Here is a 21711-nt window from a genome sequence, read left to right as displayed (position 1 = left end):
AGAAAAAATTAATTTTTATTTTCATTTTAAACAAATTTTCATTGTCTGATAGCGTTCGGGTGAGGGTGCTACTACTTAAAAATTGAAATTAAATTCTCTATTCTTTTGGATTGGGTTGGGCTCAGTCCCTACTAGAACTCTGGTAAGTTTCAGATGAGTAGAATTATTAAATTTAGAAAAAATTAATTTTTATTTTCATTTTAAACTAATTTTCATTGTCTGATAGCGTTCGGGTGAGGGTGCTACTACTTAAAAATTGAAATTAAATTCTCTATTCTTTTGGATTGGGTTGGGCTCAGTCCCTACTAGAACTCTGGTAAGTTTCAGATGAGTAGAATTATTAAATTTAGAAAAAATTAATTTTTATTTTCATTTTAAACAAATTTTGATTGTCTGATAGCGTTCGGGTGGACCTGCTACTACTTAAAAATTGAAATTAAATTCTCTATTCTTTTGGATTGGGTTGGGCTCAGTCCCTACTAGAACTCTGGTAAGTTTCAGATGAGTAGAATTATTAAATTTAGAAAAAATTAATTTTTATTTTCATTTTAAACAAATTTTGATTGTCTGATAGCGTTCGGGTGAGGGTGCTACTACTTAAAAATTGAAATAAAATTCTCTATTCTTTACGATTAAGTAGGGCTTAGTCCCTACTAGAACTCTGGTAAGTTTCAGATGAGTAGAATTATTAAATTTAGAAAAAATTAATTTTTATTTTCATTTTAAACAAATTTTGATTGTCTGATAGCGTTAGGGTGAGGGTGCTACTACTTAAAAATTGAAATAAAATTCTCTATTTTTTTGGATTGGGTTGGGCTCAGTCCCTACTAGAACTCTGGTGATTTTCAAATGATTAGAATTATTATATATGAAAATAGGTTTTTGATTTCTAGTATTATCAAATTTGCAGTAGTGGAAATTTAAAAAAAAAAGAAACAGAAATAGTAGATTTTAGTGTCTGAAATCTAAAAAAAGTACCCAAATAGTAGTAAATAGTAGGTTTTAGTAGATGAGTGCGAAGCCTGCAATTCATAAATATATTGAGGAATAATTTTTGAACAAAGTATTTTATCTTGTTCGGTGATTATTTAGTTAAATACCTGGTCAGAAATGGTGAATTTAATGGCAGTAACGACTGTCGTGCGCATTAACGCGGATGTAGAATTGAGAGATTCTTGCAACTTTGGAAGCAATGATGCTGGATCGATTAAAGTTAATTTACCAAGGCATTCTGCAACCACATTTCTTGTACCTTCCTCTGTACATTCACAGTGCCTATACAATAATAACCAAATTGAAGGCACAAAGTTTTGTAAATGCGAGACTCCCAATGGACTTGCTGATTGGCACGTAATTATCTACAAACAGATTCAAAAATACAAATTAAACAATTCTCCAAATGTATAGAAATAAATATAAAAATGTATTTAAAAAATAATTACCTCTTTCAATGAATGAAGCAGCAAATATTGTTTTTTTGGTTGAGCTTCAATTTTTTTAAGGATAAAAGGCAAATATTCGGGAAGATTGCCAACAGCGATATTTCCGAGTGTATAACTTGCTGCTTGCTTCACTTCTTCGGATTGTGTTGAGAATGAATTTAAAATAATTACTTTCAATGAACTGATATTGCTTAAGTCTCTGTAAAAATAGAAAAATTAAATTTTGTTTTCTTTGAAAAAATCGAAATAAGAAATGGAAAAAATGAACTTACACGTGTCTACCAATTTCTCCAATGACTAATAAAGCAAATATATGCCTGGCATCGCTCTGTGGATTCTGAACGTCCTTTAAAAATTGGCCAACCACACCTATTGCTTCTTGGGGCCACATAATCGTCAGGGCGGCAGCGCATTTCGCCAAGGAGTGATAAGCCTGTTTGTGAAGTTGTGGAATGTTCACTGGGGCCACAAGCATTGATAACAGTTCACGATAGCTGAGACCAGGAACTCCTGCCTGAACCAAAGCTTGAAAGAACTCCAACATTGAGTTCAGTGCAGCACCTGTTTGGAATTTTTTAATTATCTCAAATGTGTATTTAAAACAAAATTTGGACCACATTAAAAAAATCATTTTGTTCGAAAGCTTCCTCATTATTCATATCGAATTCTACCAAAATCCATCAATTTAAAATTATTTAACAATGGTTAAACAATTTTCAAAAAATGCGACTTTTTCGACTTTTCTTCCAAATATTGCAACAAAATACGAAAATACATTTTTAGTGTAAAATGCAATTTAAAATTTCGATTTTTATAGTGTAAAAAATAATTATAAGTTTACAAACAATTTAAAGTAAAATTTAACTTTTGACTTAAGGATAAAAAGTTATGATTGTTTAAACAAAAAGAAAGACAAAATTTTTGGGGTTTTTTTTTATTGAAACTATATCCAGGTTTTCCAGGATTTCCAGGCTTTGCGGCAACCATGTGTTAATAAAATTTAAATTTAAGTAAATTGAAAAGTATTCTTTGATCTAAGTTATCAAGGAAGTAAATAAAAAATACTGTAAAAAGTATGAAAAAATTGCACTTACCTTGAAGAAGAGGGGATTTGACCAAAACGAGTATTTCAGGTAAAATATTCTCAGAAACCCTTGTTAGTGCAACAGGATGCAATTTTGCAATAGTCGTAAGAAGTGTAAGAGTCAGTTGGGCAATATGTAAATCAGATTCGTTTAATAATGCTGGAAGCTCGACTGTAACCTGTAAATTGCACGTTTTTTATATAATGAACAATTACTAACTAATATATATATTAAAAGCCATAAATCTTTCTACTTCAAAGAGATTCCTTTACCTTATCAAGTAGATCAGAATTTAGAGCAGAACTGTAATTCTGTACTAAAGTATCTAAAAGTGTTAAAGAACACAATTTTAAAGCTCTTTGGTTTTTTCTCAAAAATGATCCTAAAACAGGAATCGCGTCTGCCTGGAATGTAAAGTATGTTAAACGTTTGAAAAAAGTTTATGAAAATAAAAAAAAGAAATTGAAAGTGAAACAAAAAAAAATACCATGATAGACTTGAGATCAACTCTTAATGGTGAGGCTGCAATGTAAGTGAGAGATTTAACAGTCGTAAGGCGGGTAATTTCATTTCTGAGCCTGTCAAGGAAAATCGGAAGGCATACAACAAGCTCGTCATGAAGAGTGTCTCCAAAATGAGCCAAAATCTGACCCATGCAAGCAATCGCCCGTTCTTTTACTTCCTGATCAATGTCGGCCGTTCTCAATCTCAAAAGTGTGCAGCGATAGATATCAGTTGAGAGAGACGTGAAATCGTGATTGTAGACTTTATCTAGAAAGAGAATAATCACAACGGTGATAGTAAAAACGAGTTTTAAAAATCGAAATTTATAATCCGTAACATACCATGAGGTCTAATAACTTGGACCAACTCTTGCAACACTAAAAGCGCTTCAGCGGTAATTTTGTAGAACGGATCACCAACGGCGACGATTATTGGTGGAGCCAAAACAGACATTTGCTCATGGAAATCTTCAGGTTTATGAGTGATTAAAAGAATATGAATGAAAGCAAGTGTGTCAATCTTCATGTTGGACGAGGAATTCTTCTCTCCAAGGCAATACTGAATTCCAGGAATTAGAGCTGGTATATGATTTGTCAACGCTCCAGGCAAGACCAACACTAATTCCTTGAGCAGCAGCAAACAATCTTGTCTTGTTTTGATGCTCTTCTCCTTCATTTGTCTGTACACTGCCTTAACGATTAGGGGCACTTGCAGTTGAAGCAATGAAATTGGTCCCTCTTCATCTTCCATTGAATCCGGATCGAGAGAAACTCCAGTTGCTGGTTTCGTTTGCCTCAACATTGTAATGTATGCGTGAAAAATGTCCGACTTCACATTTTCTTCTCTTTCTAAACATACAATAAAAACATTTTTCATTTTTTTGTAATAATTTTTTGGAAAATTAAAGAAAAGATGAATACTTTAATATAATTCTAAACTATTAATAGTTTACAATTAAATATAATAGTTATGACTATTTAATGACCGCGAGGCAGGAGGAAAGTCGAGAGCCGCGTAATTATTTTGTTTCAATTTTAATTACAATTACAAGCGTCGCACTCATTTACTTCTGCTTCTCTTTTTTTTTTAGAATTTCCACTACTTTAAATTCGCTAATACTAGAACTCAAAAAACTATTCTCAAAAATTATAATCAAATTTTTTAAAACGATTCAATTATTTTCAAAAAATATTCCAAATTCTATTTTCAATATTTAGTATTTTCATCAAATTTCGCAAAAGAATTCAATTATTTAAAAAAAAATTGATAAAATTCATCCTAAATTCAATTATTTTCATATATATAATAAAATTTCAATTTCAATTAATTTAGAATTAGTATTTTCGAAAGATTTTCAAAAAAATCAATTATTTAACAAAATTTTTTATACAATTCTTCACAATAATAAATTCAATTACTTTCACTAATAATAAAATTTTTCACGAAATTTCAATTTATTCTTGACGAGAATTTTTAAAAAATTTTGAAAATAATTTAATTTCTGCAAAGTATTTTATTATTTTTCAAAAGAATTGAATTCTTGCGATGAATTTTGATATTTATCAAAATAATTGAATTTCGGAAAAGAATTTTATTAAAATTTCTTAGAATAATTGATTTTATGGGAAGAATTTATGCGATTTTGTTGTTTATCAAGCTAATTGAATTCTTTTGCAAAATTACTTAAAAATTTTTGAAAATAATTGATTTTCTGCGACGAATTAAATGTTATTCACAGGGCTCGGATCGACTTTAAGACTCAAAAAAAGTCGCTTTAGTCGCATAAATTCATAACAAAAGTCACGAAAAGTTCAGAAAAAGTCGCATGAAATTTTGGAAAAAACGACAAAAATGAAACACGAAATTGTCAAAATTGTAAAAAAAATCACATTTCTCGACAACAGATACTTTAATATCAAACAATCCGGAATAAAATTTAATAAAATTCAAAGCAAAATTTTAATTAGCTATTTTTAACATTTTTTTAAAAATTCTCTTTAAAATGTAAAATATTTTTATAAATGATAAAATTCTTCTCCTAAATTCAATTATTTAAAAAAAAAATTAATAAAATTCTTGTCAAAATTTCAATTATCTTTATAAATAATAAAATTCTTCTCTGAAATTCAATTATTTTTATAAGTAATAAAATTCTTCGCAGAAATTCAATTATATTCAAAAATTTTTTTTAAATTCTCGTCAAAATTTTATAAATAATAAAATTCACTATGGAAATTTAATTATTTTCAAAAGTTCTGATAAAATTCTAATACAAAATTCAATTATCTTCAAAAATACGAAAATTCTTCGCTGAAATTCAATTATTTTCAAATATTTTTAAAAAAATCTGTTCAAGATTTCAATTCTCTTCATAAATAATAAAATTCAATTATCTTCACAAGTAGAAAAATTTTTCGCAGAAATTCAATTATATTCAAATTTTTTTTTCAAATTCAAATTTTCTGGATAAAATTCTTTACAAAATTCAATTATCTTCAAAAGTAAGAAAATTCTTCTGCAAAATTCAATTACTTTAAATATTTTTAAAAAAATCTGTTCAAGATTTCAATTCTCTTCATAAATAATAAAATTCAATTATCTTCAAAAGTAGGAAAATTCTTCGCAGAAATTCAATTATTTTCGAAATTTTTTTTAAATTCTTCTCAAAATTCCAATTATTTTTGTAAATATCAAAATTATTCTGCAAAATTCAATTAATTCCTAATGTTTTATAAATTTCTTCTCAACAATTCAATTATTTTCATAAAAAATAATTAAAATTTTTTTTTTATAAAGTCTTATAATATAAAATAATGATTTTATTTTATCACTCGGTCATCTTTAATTATTGTAATAAAACATGAAGTCATCGATTGCTCCGAGTCGAAGACTCGGAGTGATCGATTTCTTCATGTTTTATAACAATTTTTTATAAGTTGTTTAATTTCAAAAAGGTTTGAATTTGAATCTTTTGAAGAATTTTATTTCTTATGGAAAAATAATAATTAAATATTTATTTAAAAAAAAAGTCATTTTTTCACAAAAAAGTCGAAAAAAGTCACATTTCCTTAGAAAAGTCGAAAAAGTCGCACAATCCGCGCCCTGTATTCATGAAAATATTTCAATTATTGCAAGGAATTTTATTGTTTTATTGAAGAATTGACTGTTTCTTAAAATTGAATTCTTTCCTCAAGTTTTAATAAATTTTTTTAAACAATAATTGCATTTTTCAAGGAATTTATTTAAAATTGTATTAAAAATATTTGAAATTCTGCGATGATTCAATTAAAAATAATTGAATTCGTAAATGAAATTTTATTATTTATGAAAATAATTTAAATTTTTCGTAGAATTATATCAAAAAGTTTTTTTCTGTAATTAAATCTGTTGATAAATTTTATGAAAATATTAAAAATTTAATTAAAAATTTACAAAAATAATTGAATTCGTGTAAAGTATTTTATTAAATTTTGTTTTTCAATAACTGAAATTTTGCCAAGAAATTAATTAAAATTTTTGACAATAATTGAATTCTTGAGAAGAAGTTTGATATTTATCAAAATAATTGAATTTTGGAAAAGAATTTCATTAAATTTCCGTAGAATAATTGATTTTATTGGAAGAATTTTGTTGTTTGTCAAGATAATTGAATTTTGTAATGAAGTTTATTAAAATTTCTGAAAATAATTGATTTTCTCCGACGATTTAATTGTTATTTATGAAAATATTTGAATTATTTTCAAACGAATTATTATTTGAATTATTTTCCACGAATTTTATTGTTTTATTGAATAATTGAATGTTTCTTAAAATTGAATTCTTTCCTCAAATTAAAAAAAAAATTTTTAATAATAATTACATTTTTCAAGGAATTTTATTTTAAATTCTATTAAAAATATTTGAAATTCTGCAATGAAAATAATTGAATTTGTAAATGAATTTTTAAAAACTTTTGCGAAAAACTTTTGAAAATAATTGAAATTTTGCAAAGAATTGTATTTAAATTTTTGAAAATAATTGAATTTTTGGCGAAAAATGTTGCTAATTATAAAAATAATTGAATTCTTGACGAGATATTCATTAAAATTTATAAAAATAATTGAAATCGTGAAAAGTATTTTATTAAATTTTGTTTAAATAATTGAATTCTTGAGAAGAATTTTGATATTTATCAAATTAATTGAATTTTGGAAAAGAATTTTATCAAAAATCCTTCAAAAAATAATTGATTTTATGGGGAGAATTTTTGTTAGTTTTGAAAATAATTGAATTCTTCTGCAGAATTACTTAAAAATTATTCAAAAAAAATGTATTTCCTGCGACGAAAAGAATAGGAAGAATTTTCAAAATAGGGTACGTTTAGGGCCCAAAATTAAAAAAAGCGGACAATTTAATAAAAATAATAAAGTTGACTTTGAGGATTTCTTTTTTTATAGAAACACGAAATAAGTACTAATTACGTTATGTAAAGTAAAATACTTGAATTATTAAGAATGATTTCATTCGCTAGAAGAAGTATAACACGAATCATGTGAATTAAAGCTGTGAAATAAAATAATACAGTTAATGTGACTAACCTTTGAATCGAGCGATCAGTGCAGGAGAAATGACTTTATAAAATTCAGGCAAAAGTTCTCTTCTACTCGACACAACGGCTTCCAAACACTTGGCTGAAGCTCTTCGTACTTTCCAACTCATATCATCGTCGTCTGAGTACTCATCCTCGACATCTTCCTCTCCGTCTTCTTCTGTTTCCATCACAATTCCATCTCCATCTGCTGCGTCATTTTCATCGTCATCGTAATTGTAATTTGGATCGTACGTAATGTACATCAGGCAGATGCTTATAATCTAAACATTTGAAATGACATTTTAAAATTAGATAGAAAACATTTAGCTTAGCCATGTTTATAGAGAAGAGTGTTTAATCAAAAAATGTACCTTATTAATGTGAGGTGTAATTTCTTTCGGACATCTGTAGACAAAAGCTTCAAATGCTTGCAGACAATATTCTCTGAGTTCATCATCATCTTCAGTGCTAAACTGCACAATTAAAGGCATAATCCTCTCTATGTGTTCTCCAAATCGATGACCGGCTTGACGGCTAGAATTCAAAATTGGACATAATGAAATGATCTTTTTAACAAAATATATAATCAGAATAGATTAGAATTTACCAAATGGAAGCGATGCATTGAATGTAGGTACGAATAACATTTCTGGCCTTATTGCTCGAAAGTACTTTTATCAGGTGATCGAGAATTTTGTTGTACAACTGACTGTTGCTGGAAGTCAGGAGATGACTAAGGGCGACAATCGTACGCTTTCTAACTGCTTGTCGTGGCGATGAAAGTTGTGGCAGTAAAGCATCCAAAATGACCGAGTGAAATGTCACCATGAGAGAGCCAAATCGGGAAAGTAAATCAGCTACTATGTCAAGAGCTTCAAGTTGCACTGGTACATCTTCTTGCTGTGAAATAAAAAAAAGTTAGTCAAACGATAATAGTAAATGAGTGGAAAACAGATAGAGTTGTTTCTTTAGGATAATTTTTTACTTTTCTACAAACACCATTCATTTCTTTGTTTAAATAAGTTTTTATGGCTTTTTAAAGCTTTTAAACATATTTTTAAACAATTGTTAAATTTTTAAAAATTAGTCAAGATATGCAAAAAAAATATATAACTCAGGATTGAACATCATGCAAATTATATAATAATATATTAAAATGTGTAAAATAACCTTTTCTATGGCGGTGCTTAATCGGCCGGTGATTCTTTTACAAACGTTTGCAGCAAGAGCACTTGATCCAAGCGGCAATTCCGAAATAACAGTTTTTAATCCAATGCTTGAAATATCCCTCAATTGTTCCTTATCCGAAACCATATTAGTGCAGAGAGCATCCACGATTGTTTCGACTTGGTACTCTTTTACTTTATTCACCAAAGGACCCAAACTGCAAATAATTGTTTCAAATTCAATATTATTTCAAAGTTATTTAACAAAATTCCAAGTAATTAAATAAAAAGTACAAAAATTTGCACAATTTTTTATTTTCTAATCACAATTTTTAAAAAAATTCTGATTATATAGAAATAAAAAAAAAGTGTGTAGAAATTTTTATATAATAATCAAAATGTTTGTTATACTATGTTTGAAATTCGTACAAACACAAGCATCACATTTTTTTAAAAATATTTATTTTAAGTTTAGGTAAATACTAAAAAAATGAATAAGTACATAGAGGAAAATTTGTAAAAAAAAATTATTGCAACAAATATTTAATTTTGATTTTTCCTGCATTTTTTCTGACTTTCAGACAAAATTTTGACTTTTTCCCTGACCCTAAAGAATATTAAGATTCACTTTAAAAATTATTAGATACTCAAAAAAAAAAGTTCAATTTCATTTATTTGTGAATTTTTTTAATTGTAAAATTATTTGAAAACATCAATAACTTCATTTTAAAGTAAATATTTAATCGTTATTATTTTTCCATACGAATTAAAATTCTTCAAAACATTCAAATTTAAACCTTTATTAAATTCAACAACTTCTAATAAAATTGAAGATGACCGTGTGATAAAATCATTATTTTATATTAATAAAAATATTGTTACAATATCTATATTTTTCAATTGTTACCATATAACTTCTTCAAAATTATTTTCATCATTTCGAATCAATTATTATTTTTGGCAATTTATAACTAAAATTCTTCTTTAAATAAATTATTTTTTACAATTTTTGAAAAAGTTCTTTGAGAATTTTCAAATTCATATGTTTAAAATCCAATTTTACGAAATTTCGATTATTTGAAAATTCTTCAATTAGATATACATTAAAAATAAACACTTTAAATAATTTCAAAAAAAAAAAAAATTCAATTCAATTTTTTCAAAAAAATTAATTCTGCAGAATTGTTAGTTAAATGATGAAGGATTCAGATTTTTAAAGATTTCAAATTCAAACCTTTTCAAAATTCAATTATTTCTAAAAATTCATGATATAATGCTTTTAATATTCAATTATAATATGAAATTTTAACTAAAATTCATTTTTAAATCAATTTTCATTACAAAATTCAATTATTTAAATGTAAAAATGAATAATTGAATGTTTCTCAAAACTGAATTCTCATAAAGAATTTTATAAAAAAAATTTTAAATAATTGAATTCTTTTGACGAATTTTAATAAAATTTTTATGAATAATTGAATTTTTTTGACGAATTTTAATAAAATTTTTGTGAATAATTAAATTTTTCGAGAAATTCGATTAAATTTGTATTAAAAATAATTGAAATTCTGTGATGAGTTGCATTATTTATGAAAATAATTGAATTCCTAAAAAGCATTTGATTATTTATAAAAATAATTGAATCCCTGTAAAAACTTTTATTATTTATGAAAACAATTGAATTTCTGTAACATTTTTATTATTTATAAAAATAATGTTATTAAAATAGTAGATATTGAAAATCATTGACCTGAGGAATATTTTTGAAAATATTTGCAATTTTGCCAAGAAATTTATTAAAATTTTTGAAAATTATTGACATTCGGAGAAGAATTTTATTATTTATAAAGATAATTGACATTTTGCCGATAATTTAAAAAAAAAATTTTTGAATATAATTGAATTTCTGGAAAAAATTTTATTATTTTTGAAAATAATTGAATTTTTGCAATAATTTGTAACTTCTCCAAAATTCAATTTTTTTTTAGTGTTTTTGATTAAAATTCTTTTATAAAACCATTATTTTTAGTAATTAATTAAATAAATATTGAAAAATGGAACTAATTTCAGAAGAATTTGAATTATTAAAATTTATGAAAAATTTAAGTTCTTTAAAATTTCTAATTAAATACATTTAAAATTGAAATTTTTAAAAAGTTCAAATTGAATTCTTTTGAAGTTCATCTGTTTATGAAATTTTTATTCTCCACGAGAAAGCAAATGAGTTTCCAAATATTTGGAAATGATAAAAAAGTAGTAAATATTAATTTTTGGTAGATGAGTGGGAAGCATTCACAAAACTTTTTACGGCATGCACACTACTTATACAATCCAACCTTAAAAAAAGTGTCATGTAAAAATTAATTTCTTACCATTTAACAGCGAGATTTTGAACTTCACCATTCTTATCCTCAAGTAACTTTAACAGCATTTTAACCACTTTTCTTTCAGAATCGTCATCTAATTTTATGCTGTCTTTTTGCAATTCTGTCATCAAATCATTAGTCGCCATAAACCTAAAATCTTTATCGCTGGATGTCATCTGCAATAATAAAAAAAATGTCCACTTAATTATTACAGTACGAAAACTAATATTAAATCAAAAAGAGAAATAAAACAAAACTTTTTTTATTACATTCAATTTAATTTTAAACTCTAAATACATTTGTACTTTCTTTTTTAATTTTTTCTAAATGAATTTTTTACAAAGCGAACCTTATGTGAAAAGAGAAAATTTAATTATCGCATAGAGACGGAATATTAACATTGGTAAACTTTCCAAATAAACAGCAATCAAATAAAACCAAACAATTATTTCATATTTTTAAGCGAAAAAATACAAAACAGAAAAATGTCATCGGACTTTTCAATCTCGGGCGTGAAAGCATTTAAATTTAAAAAACAAAATATAAAATCCTGGAAGAAAGCATGGTTTATTTTTCGAAAGAGGAAAATTAAAAACACATCTGATATAAGGCTAACCTTAAATGCAAAGCGTATTGCCGAGTCGATACATTTACATATCGTGGAAAAGAAAACCGAGGGAGAAAAAGAAAAAGAAATTTAATGTAAGTAAAATTTTTGTGTACCTTTTCCAGCAGATTTGATATTTGATACGAAACAGTAGCCATTTCAAATTCGTTTTACTACTGATTAGAATTGTATTTTCCACCTATTCACCACTCTCCAACTGTGACAAATAATAAATTTCGAATCAAGATTATAAACAGAAAAAATAAAGTCGGATACTTTTAAGTATTTCAATACAACAAAATGCTTTTGCTTGTTATGCCGGTGCTTATCACGTCAAAGAGTATTGAGTATCTACAACTGACTCTTTGCTCTACTAAAAACATCGACATATAAGCCTGTTTTTACAATAAAAATAGTTTTCAAACTTAAGGGTGATGTTCACATGGCAGCGTTCGACGATGAGTCACTTGTGAAGAGCATAATGGGGCAGTCACACCGTCACAAGCTTTCTTTTATTTCTATCCTTCTTTAAGGTTGAGTTTACAATAAAAAAAACCATCTCGATTTCTAAGATGATTTGATGCGCAGAAAACAAAAACAAATGTAAGCGCATCGTATTGTCTTGAAAGACGAGTCAAATAACTTTGCATTTTTTTTACTTAAAAAAAAACTATAAATTCAATTTTTCATAATTATAAAACATGAAGAAATCAATAACTCCGAGTCTTCGACTCGGAGTTATCGATTTCTTCATGTTTTATAATAATGATAAATAATTAAAATAATTGAAAGAAAGGAAAGATACCTAAGAAGCAAAAAATTTGAAGTTATGTTTTTCATTTGTTGAGTTTAATTTTTAAATCAATTCTTATTAGAAAATTCTACTAGAATTATTCAATTATTTAAATACAAATAAATAATTTATTGAATAATTGAATGTTTCTTAAAATAAATTCAATTCCCATATAAAGAATCGTCTCATCAACAAATTTTCAAATAATTGAATTCTATATATATATATATATATATATATATATATATATATATATCAACGAATGTTAATAAGAATAATACATAATTACATTTTATCGAGAAATTCGATTAAAATTGTATTAAAAATAATTGAAATTCTGCGATGAGCTTTATTATTCGTGAATATAATTGAATCCCTAAGAAGAATTTTATTACTTTATTTAAAACAAAATTTAATTTTTGCGAAGAATATTATTACACTTTTGAAAATAATTGAACTTTTGCAATAATTTGTAACTTTTACAAAATTGAATTTTTTCTTCGTGTTTTTAACTAAACATCTATAAATCCATTATTTTTAAATAATTTTTTAAAAAAGTTCTTTAAAAATTTTCAAATTTATTTGTTTATAATTCAATTTTATAAAATTTCAATTATTCGTGAATTCTCTAATCAAATATAAATATTAGAAAATAAAAACTTTAAATAATTTCAAAAATAATCCGCAATTCAAGTTTTTCAAAAAAAATTAATTCCACAGAATTGTTAGTTAAAAATAGGAAAAATTCAAATTTTCAAAGATTATAATCTGAAACCTTTCCAAAATTCATTTACTTCTAAAAATTTAAGCTCTAATGCTTTCAAAAAAATTCAATTTTAATCTAAAACTTTAACTGAAATACATTTTTAAATCAAAATGTTTATGAGAAGATTCTACTAGAATTCAATTATTTAAATATAAAAATAATAATTTATTGAATAATTGCATGTTTCTTAAAATTGAATTCTCGTAAACAATTTTATCTATAAAATTTTAAATAACTGAATTCTTTTGACGAATTTTAATAACCAATTTAAAAGTTATTTAAAACTACAGGAAAAGGAATTACTGACAAATAGATTAAATAATTAAAATCTGAAAATAATTTTAAGGATTCAGATTTTTAATGAAATGTATATTATTATTTACAAATTCTCGTATTCTCTATATGAAAATAAAGGCCTCACTGAGGGTTAACAAAGAAGAAAAGCATACTTATGATTTAATATGTCACATTAATATTTCAAACGAACTTATAATAAGCGTTTAATTTATATAAATATTAATGTGCCGAAGTACAAAAAACTGTCTTAAAGCTCAAAGCTTAGTTAACGATATAACTGCAATATATACATATTATACATTTATAAATTTGAACTCTTTGTAATTAATGTAGTTTATGTTAATAATAATTATTATTAAGGATTAAACTAATTTTCAACACCTTCATGGAAATAAATCTTTAAATTACAATTCCTTCATCGTAGAAAAAAAATGCATAACGAATTATTCAACAAAACTGATCTTTGCGTTATTTATCATGAAATTCCATTTTAGAAACAAGCGGCTGAAAATCTTTGCAAATCTACAATAGATAGATACTGGAGAATGTGACGAATATCAGAAGTAGAAATTTGAATTCTGTAACATTTTTTAACCATACGATACATTAACGTCGTGCTCTCATTGATGAAATTCCTTCTTCTTTCGGCCATTTCGACATTTGCCTTCAAAAAATCAGCATATGCAGGAAATTTTATTTGTGAAGATTTCACTGCTGTAAGAAAATCTTCGTTATTTGCGTACCCTGCAACTTTATCCATTGATTTCGTTAATACATCATAGAAAGTAAAGTTCAGATTTTCATTAACTTTTGTACTTTGCATGACTCTTTTCTCCTTCAAACACATCTTTCGCCAATTAATAAGATCAATTAATTTACATTCTTCAAGCAAAGTTTGATGATGCTTTACATTCAACAATACTAGACGACATACTAATAATCTTAATAATTTAATCACTTCATTCTTTTTCTCTTCATTAAAGTTCAAATAATGTCGATCGTTATAATAGGATCCTATAACGTATTCACGAATAATTTTCGAAATTGTACGTAAAAGATTACGAGCGTTTTTCGAGTAACCAATTAACAGCAACTGGCACTCGTTATTTTCATTCGAAATGTTAATTTCTATATCAAAACATGATTTCGAATTATTATAGTCAATCATAAGTTGTAACACATCTGGTGAATATGGAGATGGATTATCATCATTTAGAACTGTCTTAGAATATCTTTCGACTTTTTTATTACTTAGATAATTACATACGCATCTAACAATTTCAGGACGAAATACAGAATCACCTACAGACGATATTAGTTCTCTTGACTTTGGATTGGAATTATTGCTACTTGATGAAATTCTTATTTTAACAGCGGGTAAAAATAAATTTTCATTGGTTTCACTATTCGAATAATGAATTAACATTTTCGTCACTTTTATCAATTCCTCAAACACTAAAGGAGAAACAGGTAAGGAATAAAACGTACTTGAATGAATCTGCAAAGCTGTTTTTAATGGTAATTCACCGCATTTACAGGTTTTAGAGGGATCAGCACCATGATTTAGAAGAAATTTAACTACAGCTGGCTGCGCTGCAGTTGCTGCGAAATGTAATGGTGTACGGTGATAATCTTCAGTTTGCAAATTAACATCAGCTCCAGCGTCCAATAGCAGTTTCACTAGTCTCGGGTGCTCGAATGTTGCTGCAAGGTGAAGAGGACTTATACATTTAAACAGACTGTCAGTAACAGGATAACGAGCGTTTAGAAGAATTTCTAATATTCCTTCATTGCCACTTTCAACGGCAATGTAAACGGCTAATTTTCTGGCGAAAGTGTCCGATTCATATTCGTTTGATGGTTCATTTACAATTGACTTAACAGTTTCCAGTTGGCCCATTCGAATAGACAAATGAAGCTGCGTTTCTTTAAAACACGTTTTTGCACTAATTTTCGACAAACTTGTTACTAAATATTTCCACATGTCATGACGACACGAATTAAATGTATCATTAAATACGTCATCTAAGTTTTTTACTTTAATACCAATATCGACTAGAAATTTTAAAGTCTCCAAACTGCCTTGAAAAATAAGTGATCTAAATAAGCATAGTTTATCTTCCTTAACTGTTGCGATGCTTTTTACACCATTCTTCACGAGATATTCAAGAATGTCCAAACGACCAGATGACACTGCAAGTTCAAGAGGAGAACCACCTTTAGTTGAAATGTCGACTTTGTTACATTCTTTCGCCATGAGCAGCTTTATCATTTCAAAGTTCCCTTTTGAAACTGCGTTACAAAGAGGTCCCATATTAGTTAAATCGTTGTCACTTAAAACAGCACCATGTTGAAAAAGAACTTCTGCTACTTCAACGTTTCCTTCCGCCAAGGCAGCATAAAGAGGTGTTCTACCCTTACTATCTTTTTTCTCAATAATGGCGCCATTATTTATAAGTGTCTTTGCGAATTCAGGACGATTATACAAAGCTGCATAGTGAAGTGGTGTTTCATCATTAAAATTTCTTGCATTCAGGTTAATTTCCTCTAGAAGAAGATTGAATACTTCAGGGTGATTCTCCCTAATCGCCAGATGCAATGGTGTATCTCTAATTCTGTCTCGCTTAGGGATGAATAGTCTTGCAATCCGTTCATGTCCTCTTGCAGCCGCCACATGCAGCAACGTCCTGCCACGAATTGTTTCAGTCGCTGAGTATTTCTCGAGCAGAGAATGAACCCGACTCAATTCTCCTTTGTGGACTGCGAGAAACAATTCATTGTAGTCAGAAGTATCGTCGTAATTATTTGAACTATCCATGACAACAAATTGCCCTGCTAAAAATAAAATCAGGAGTAATGAAAAAACGTCAGAAATTTTGATGTTTTGTGACTACTTTGACGTTTCCTGAAGAATTTTGATGTTTTGTGACTACTTTGACGTTTTCTGATGCTTTTGGTTAATTCTGACTACAAGGTTTTTTATGCTCCTACTGTTGAATACTGATGTTTATGGATTGTGATTATTTCTCATTGAATTCATTTTTTTAATTTACAGTCCCCCACCGAAAGATAGTTGGTAAATGTAAAGTACCATAAAAACTTGAAATTTGTGCGTAGCCCTTTTTTCACAATAGAATTTTGAGTCTATTGTTACGCGCTTCGGGTCTTCAACCTGATTTTTATTGCTCAAAAGTTTTGCAATTTTAATATTTCAGGTGAAATGAATATAAATTCAGAATCTAGAAATCTTCACGATTGCAAATATCTAAAATTTATTTTAAAAAACATTTTTTTAAGAAAACTGTAACGTATCTCGAAAACCGTAATTGATAAATAAAAACTGATATCATTTTTGAATTTAAGTTCTAAAGGATATATTATTGTTTATATAACAAGAACATATTGTGAGAAGAATTCTAAGTCGATGAAAAACAAGTATAATGTTTAAATAAATATAAACATAAACAAATAAAAAGATTTCCCTTCAATTTTATGACGGTCAGTTGACCTTTTTACAGGTAAAAGAGGGTGTCGACTTTGTATAAAAAATCTGACTACTTTTGAAGTTTTCTGATGAAAAATGACACAAGCCTGACGTTATGTGGCTGCAATCGTAACAAATGCAGTCTCAGAACGTCAGAAATTCTGATGATTTTTTTGTCGTTTTGTGACTTTATTTTTAGTAGGGTGAAGAATTAGGTCCGAGTACAATTTACTGAAGCTTTGATAGTGATCGACAATCCCGAATAGGAGAAACAGCTCCAATTAAATATTCTGTAATAAAAATAAAAAAGTCTGTATTACTTATTTAAATAAATTCTTATTGCTTCCTCATAGAGGAAGGATTCGGTACTAAAAAGATAATCATGACAAAACAAATTAGACATATTGATTATATTCTTTAGGATTTTCTGATGCTTTTTTGTGACTCCGATGATTCATGACTTTTTTTCTTTCTGATATAATTTTATAGAATAATGGCTTTGATATTTTTGAGAACTCTGATACTTCATAAATCATTCTGACTATACATGAAGGGTATCTTTTAATATCTTGAAATTAAGATTTTCAAAATAAATTTTAATATTTTCGGGGAGAGTGATAATTATTTTTCATTATTGAAAGTAAATATTTTAATAAAAAAAACCTTTTAATTAATAATAATTTTCGTGAAACTCTGATACAATGAAAATATCCTATGGGGGTTTGTCCCACAGGCCCATTTTGAGAATTAATATTTGTTTAAAAAGACGCTTTGCAAATTCATCAAAGCTGTTGGTGGTAAATATTGCTGTGGTGCGTATACCTTTAAAACCTAAGGCCTAATGCTTGGGAACATTACACGATTTCGTTAATTGTAGCCGGAAACATTAAACTATTCAAAATCTAAAATTTTTAAAAATTAAACTTTAAAAATTTTGTTAAGAAATTTAAAGTAACTATAAATTCGCATAAATAATCCGCATATAAAAAATGTTACTGGAGTTGCTTTAAAAATTCAACTTCTTTAACATTTTTTACTATTCGCTGCTTGGGACTTCATGTTTGACGAGAAAATTGACTCAACATTGCAATTGAATTGAAATTAAATTTCATATCTGTTACGCAATTCAAAATATAACGTGAAACATATTGTCTCAATTCGGAAATGTGATTAGTAATATTAATAAAATCAATCAATATTAAAACTGTAGAAATAAATTTTACTAGGTAAACTTTTATTTCCTTAATTGTTTGGACAATTACAACAATTTTTACTTGGCGGAACTTTTTACATCAAAGATTTTTTTGTTGGGATTTTAAAACATCCATCTCAACTTTTTAATAAATGCATAAAGTAATATTAAAAAGAAAATTTGGTTAAAAATTTTTGTTTGTAAATTGAAAGACATAAAAATTATAAGTTACTAAACTAGTGTAAGAGTAAGCTTTTAACAGTGTCTTACGTGTAAAGTATAACGTAAAATAAAATAATAAATTGTAAAAATATTGTGGCCATTGATCTCATAATTAAAAATACAATCAAGTTTTTGTGATATTGTTAACATTACTTATTATTAATATATATATTTAAAAAACTGATATCTATAAACAAATACATAATTAAATAAGTTTCTATTAAAAATACTAACCATGATTAATGTAATATCTACATATCGCTTTTATAAACTCGACAATTTTCCATGACGAAACATTAAACTATAATGAAGACATTTTACAATGTTTGGGTTACAGAAACCAAGACTTTTTAACTTGTATTTACTTTACATAAGTATCTAAGTACAATGAAAAACAGAATTTGATTTATAATTATTTATTTATAAATCAAAAGCATCAAAAGGCAGACGAAAACATTTATAACCATAAAAGTATTAACCGTAATAGAAAGGAAACTTCATCTGTGAAACAAAGCTTCAAAATAAGGCTGGTTTTACAAGCATGTAAACAATGTCTAAAGGTATGTATGCACCTATGTCAGAAGAAAAAAATAATTATGCCAAAAAATAAATAATTGTAATTTTCAAGAAGTCGCCATAATTATGGACCACTTGCCGTAATTATTGGCGAGTTTACCCTACATTTTTCTTTAAAAGAAATGTATATTATTATTAACAAATTCATGTATTCTCTATAAAAATAAAGGCGTCACTCAGGGTTAAAAAAGAAAAAAAGCGAATTTTTTATTTAATGTCACAATGTTTTACACAAAATTTTAATAAACGCATAATTTGTTAATGCTTATTTGCCGACGTATGTATACAAAACAATGATTTTAAAGCACAAAGCTTTGTTAACACGATGTAATCGCAATATACATCTATAAATTTGAACTCTGAAATTAACATGATATTAATAATTATTTATAAAATTAAAATTATATTTTAATACATTGATAGGAAGATGAATAATAAATTACTTAACAAAACTGATCTTTCCATTATTTATCATGAAATTCCATTTTAAGAACAAGCGGCTGAAAATTTTCGCAAATCTACAATAGAGAGATACTGGAGAATGTGACGAATATCAGAAGTAGAAATTTGAATTCTGTAACAATTTTTAACCATACGATACATTAACGTCGTGCTCTTATCGATGCAATTTCTTCTTCTTTCTGCTATTTCGACATTTCCCTTCAAAAAATCAGCATATATCGGAAATTTTATTTGTGAAAATTTCACTGCTGTAAGAAAATCTTCGTTATTTGCGTACCCTGCAACTTTATCCATTGATTTCGTTAATACATCATAGAAAGTGAAATTCAAATTTTCATTAACTTTCGTACTTTGCATGACACTTTTCTCCTCTATACAATTTTCTTGCCAAACAATAAGATCATTTAATTCACTATCTTCAAGCGGAGTTAGATCACAATTTGTATTCAGCAATACTAAACGACTAAATAATAATTTTAATAATTCTATTTTAATCTTCTTCTCTGCGTCATTCTCATCTTCATCGTAATCATTAATAATTTCTGAAAGTGTGCCTAAAAGATTACGAACGTTTCTCGAGTAACCAATTAGGAGCAATTTAGACTTGTCATTTGTAATGCAAGTGTATATTTTTATATCAAAACACGATTTCACATCAATATTATATTCCATCATAAGTTGAAACAACTCTGGCGGGTAATCAGATGAATCACATTCAAGTAAAAATATCTCAGAAATTTTTATAATTTCCTTTTCACTTAGATAATTAAATATGCTTCTAACAATTTCTGGGCGAAATACCGAATCACCTACAGCTGATATTAATCTTTTTGACTTTGGCTTTGAATTATTGATACTTGATGAAACTCTTATTCCAGCTGCATAGTCAATAAGTAAATCTTCTTTACTTTTACTATTCGAATACTGAATTAACATATCCGTTACTTTTACCAATTCCTCAAACACTGAAGGAGTAATAGATAAGAATACATGAATTGGGCCTGAATGAATCTTCAAAGCCGTTTTTAACGGTAATTCACCGCTTGTAGAGGTTTTAGAGGGATCAGCACCATGATCTAGAAGAAATTTAACTACAGCTGGCTGCGCTGCAGTTGCTGCGAAATGTAATGGTGTATGGTGATAATCTTCAGTTTGCAAATTAACATCAGCTCCGGCTTCCAATAGCAGTTTCACTAGTCTCGGGTGCTCGAATGTTGCTGCAAGGTGAAGAGGACTTATACATTTGAACAGACTGTCAGTAACAGGATAACCAGCGTTTAGAAGAATTTCTAATATTTCTTCATTGTCATTTTCAACAGCAATGTAAACTGATAATTTTCTGGCGAAAGTGTCCGATTCATATTCGTTTGATGGTTCATTTACAATTGCCTTGACAGTCTCCAGTTGCCCCATTCGAATAGCCAAATGAAGCTGCGTTTCTTTAAAATACGTATTTGCATTAATTTTCGACAACCTTGTTACTAAATATTTCCACATGTCATGACGACCCGAATAAAATGTAGCATTAAATACTTCATCTAAATTCATTGCTTTAATACCAATATCGACTAGAAATGTTAAAGTCTCCAAACCGCCTTGAAAAATAAGTGATCTAAATAAGCCTAGTTTATCTTCCTTAACTGTTGCGATGCTTTTTACACCATTTATCATTAGATATTCAAGAATGTCCAAACGACCAGATGACACTGCAAGTTCAAGAGGAGAACCACCTTTAGTTGAAATGTCGACTTTGTTACATTCTTTCGCCATGAGCAGCTTTACCATTTCAAAGTTCCCTTTTGAAACTGCGTTACAAAGAGGTGCCATATTTATCAAATCGTTGTCACTCAAAACAGCACCATGTTGACAAAGAATTTCGGCCATCCCTATTGTAAAAGGTGACGTAAAAATTGACATAAAAAATGACGTAAAAAAGGACGTAAAATATGACGTAAAATTTGACGTAAAAAAGGACGTAAAAAAGGACGTAATTTTTTGGGATAAAAAATGACGTAATTTTTTACGTTAATTTTTAGTCACTTTTTAAGTCTATTTTTTATTAAAAATTTTTTTCATTTTCTTTGTCGTTTTCGGAGTTTTTCCGGAAATCTTTCCATCTGAAAAGGGAAAAACTGTTTTTGAATAGTAAACAATTTGTATTGTAAAATAAAAAAGCAGC

At 27.2% G+C, this 21711-nt stretch overlaps 2 protein-coding genes across 2 annotated transcripts; both read right to left on the bottom strand.

Annotated features, from left to right (window-relative positions):
- Positions 1–1100: 1100 nt before the first annotated feature.
- Positions 1101–12119, bottom strand: LOC122505016 (cullin-associated NEDD8-dissociated protein 1; the record flags this gene model as incomplete). Its single annotated transcript, XM_043616426.1, is given in 13 exon segments — positions 1101–1358; positions 1443–1641; positions 1715–2003; positions 2537–2705; positions 2800–2931; positions 3015–3298; positions 3373–3879; positions 7609–7882; positions 7973–8135; positions 8209–8501; positions 8772–8985; positions 11140–11309; positions 11857–12119. Coding segments are annotated over 13 exon segments (2994 nt in total), but the record flags the coding sequence as incomplete, so codon positions are not given.
- A 1519-nt stretch (positions 12120–13638) lies between these two features.
- LOC122505130 lies at positions 13639–21574 on the bottom strand. The gene is made up of 3 exons (XM_043616596.1): positions 19565–21574; positions 19032–19066; positions 13639–16486 (listed from the first exon to the last, which is right to left on the bottom strand). The coding sequence occupies exons 1-3, from the start codon at positions 21447–21449 to the stop codon at positions 14087–14089; spliced, it is 4320 nt and encodes a 1439-aa protein (XP_043472531.1). The 5' UTR covers positions 21450–21574; the 3' UTR covers positions 13639–14086.
- Positions 21575–21711: the final 137 nt, after the last annotated feature.

Source organism: Leptopilina heterotoma, unplaced genomic scaffold, assembly GCF_015476425.1.
Source record: "Leptopilina heterotoma isolate Lh14 unplaced genomic scaffold, ASM1547642v1 Lhet_113, whole genome shotgun sequence".
Taxonomy (NCBI): domain Eukaryota; kingdom Metazoa; phylum Arthropoda; class Insecta; order Hymenoptera; family Figitidae; genus Leptopilina; species Leptopilina heterotoma.
Note: the sequence above shows the minus strand (reverse complement) of the source record. Positions and strands in the feature narration are given on the sequence as shown.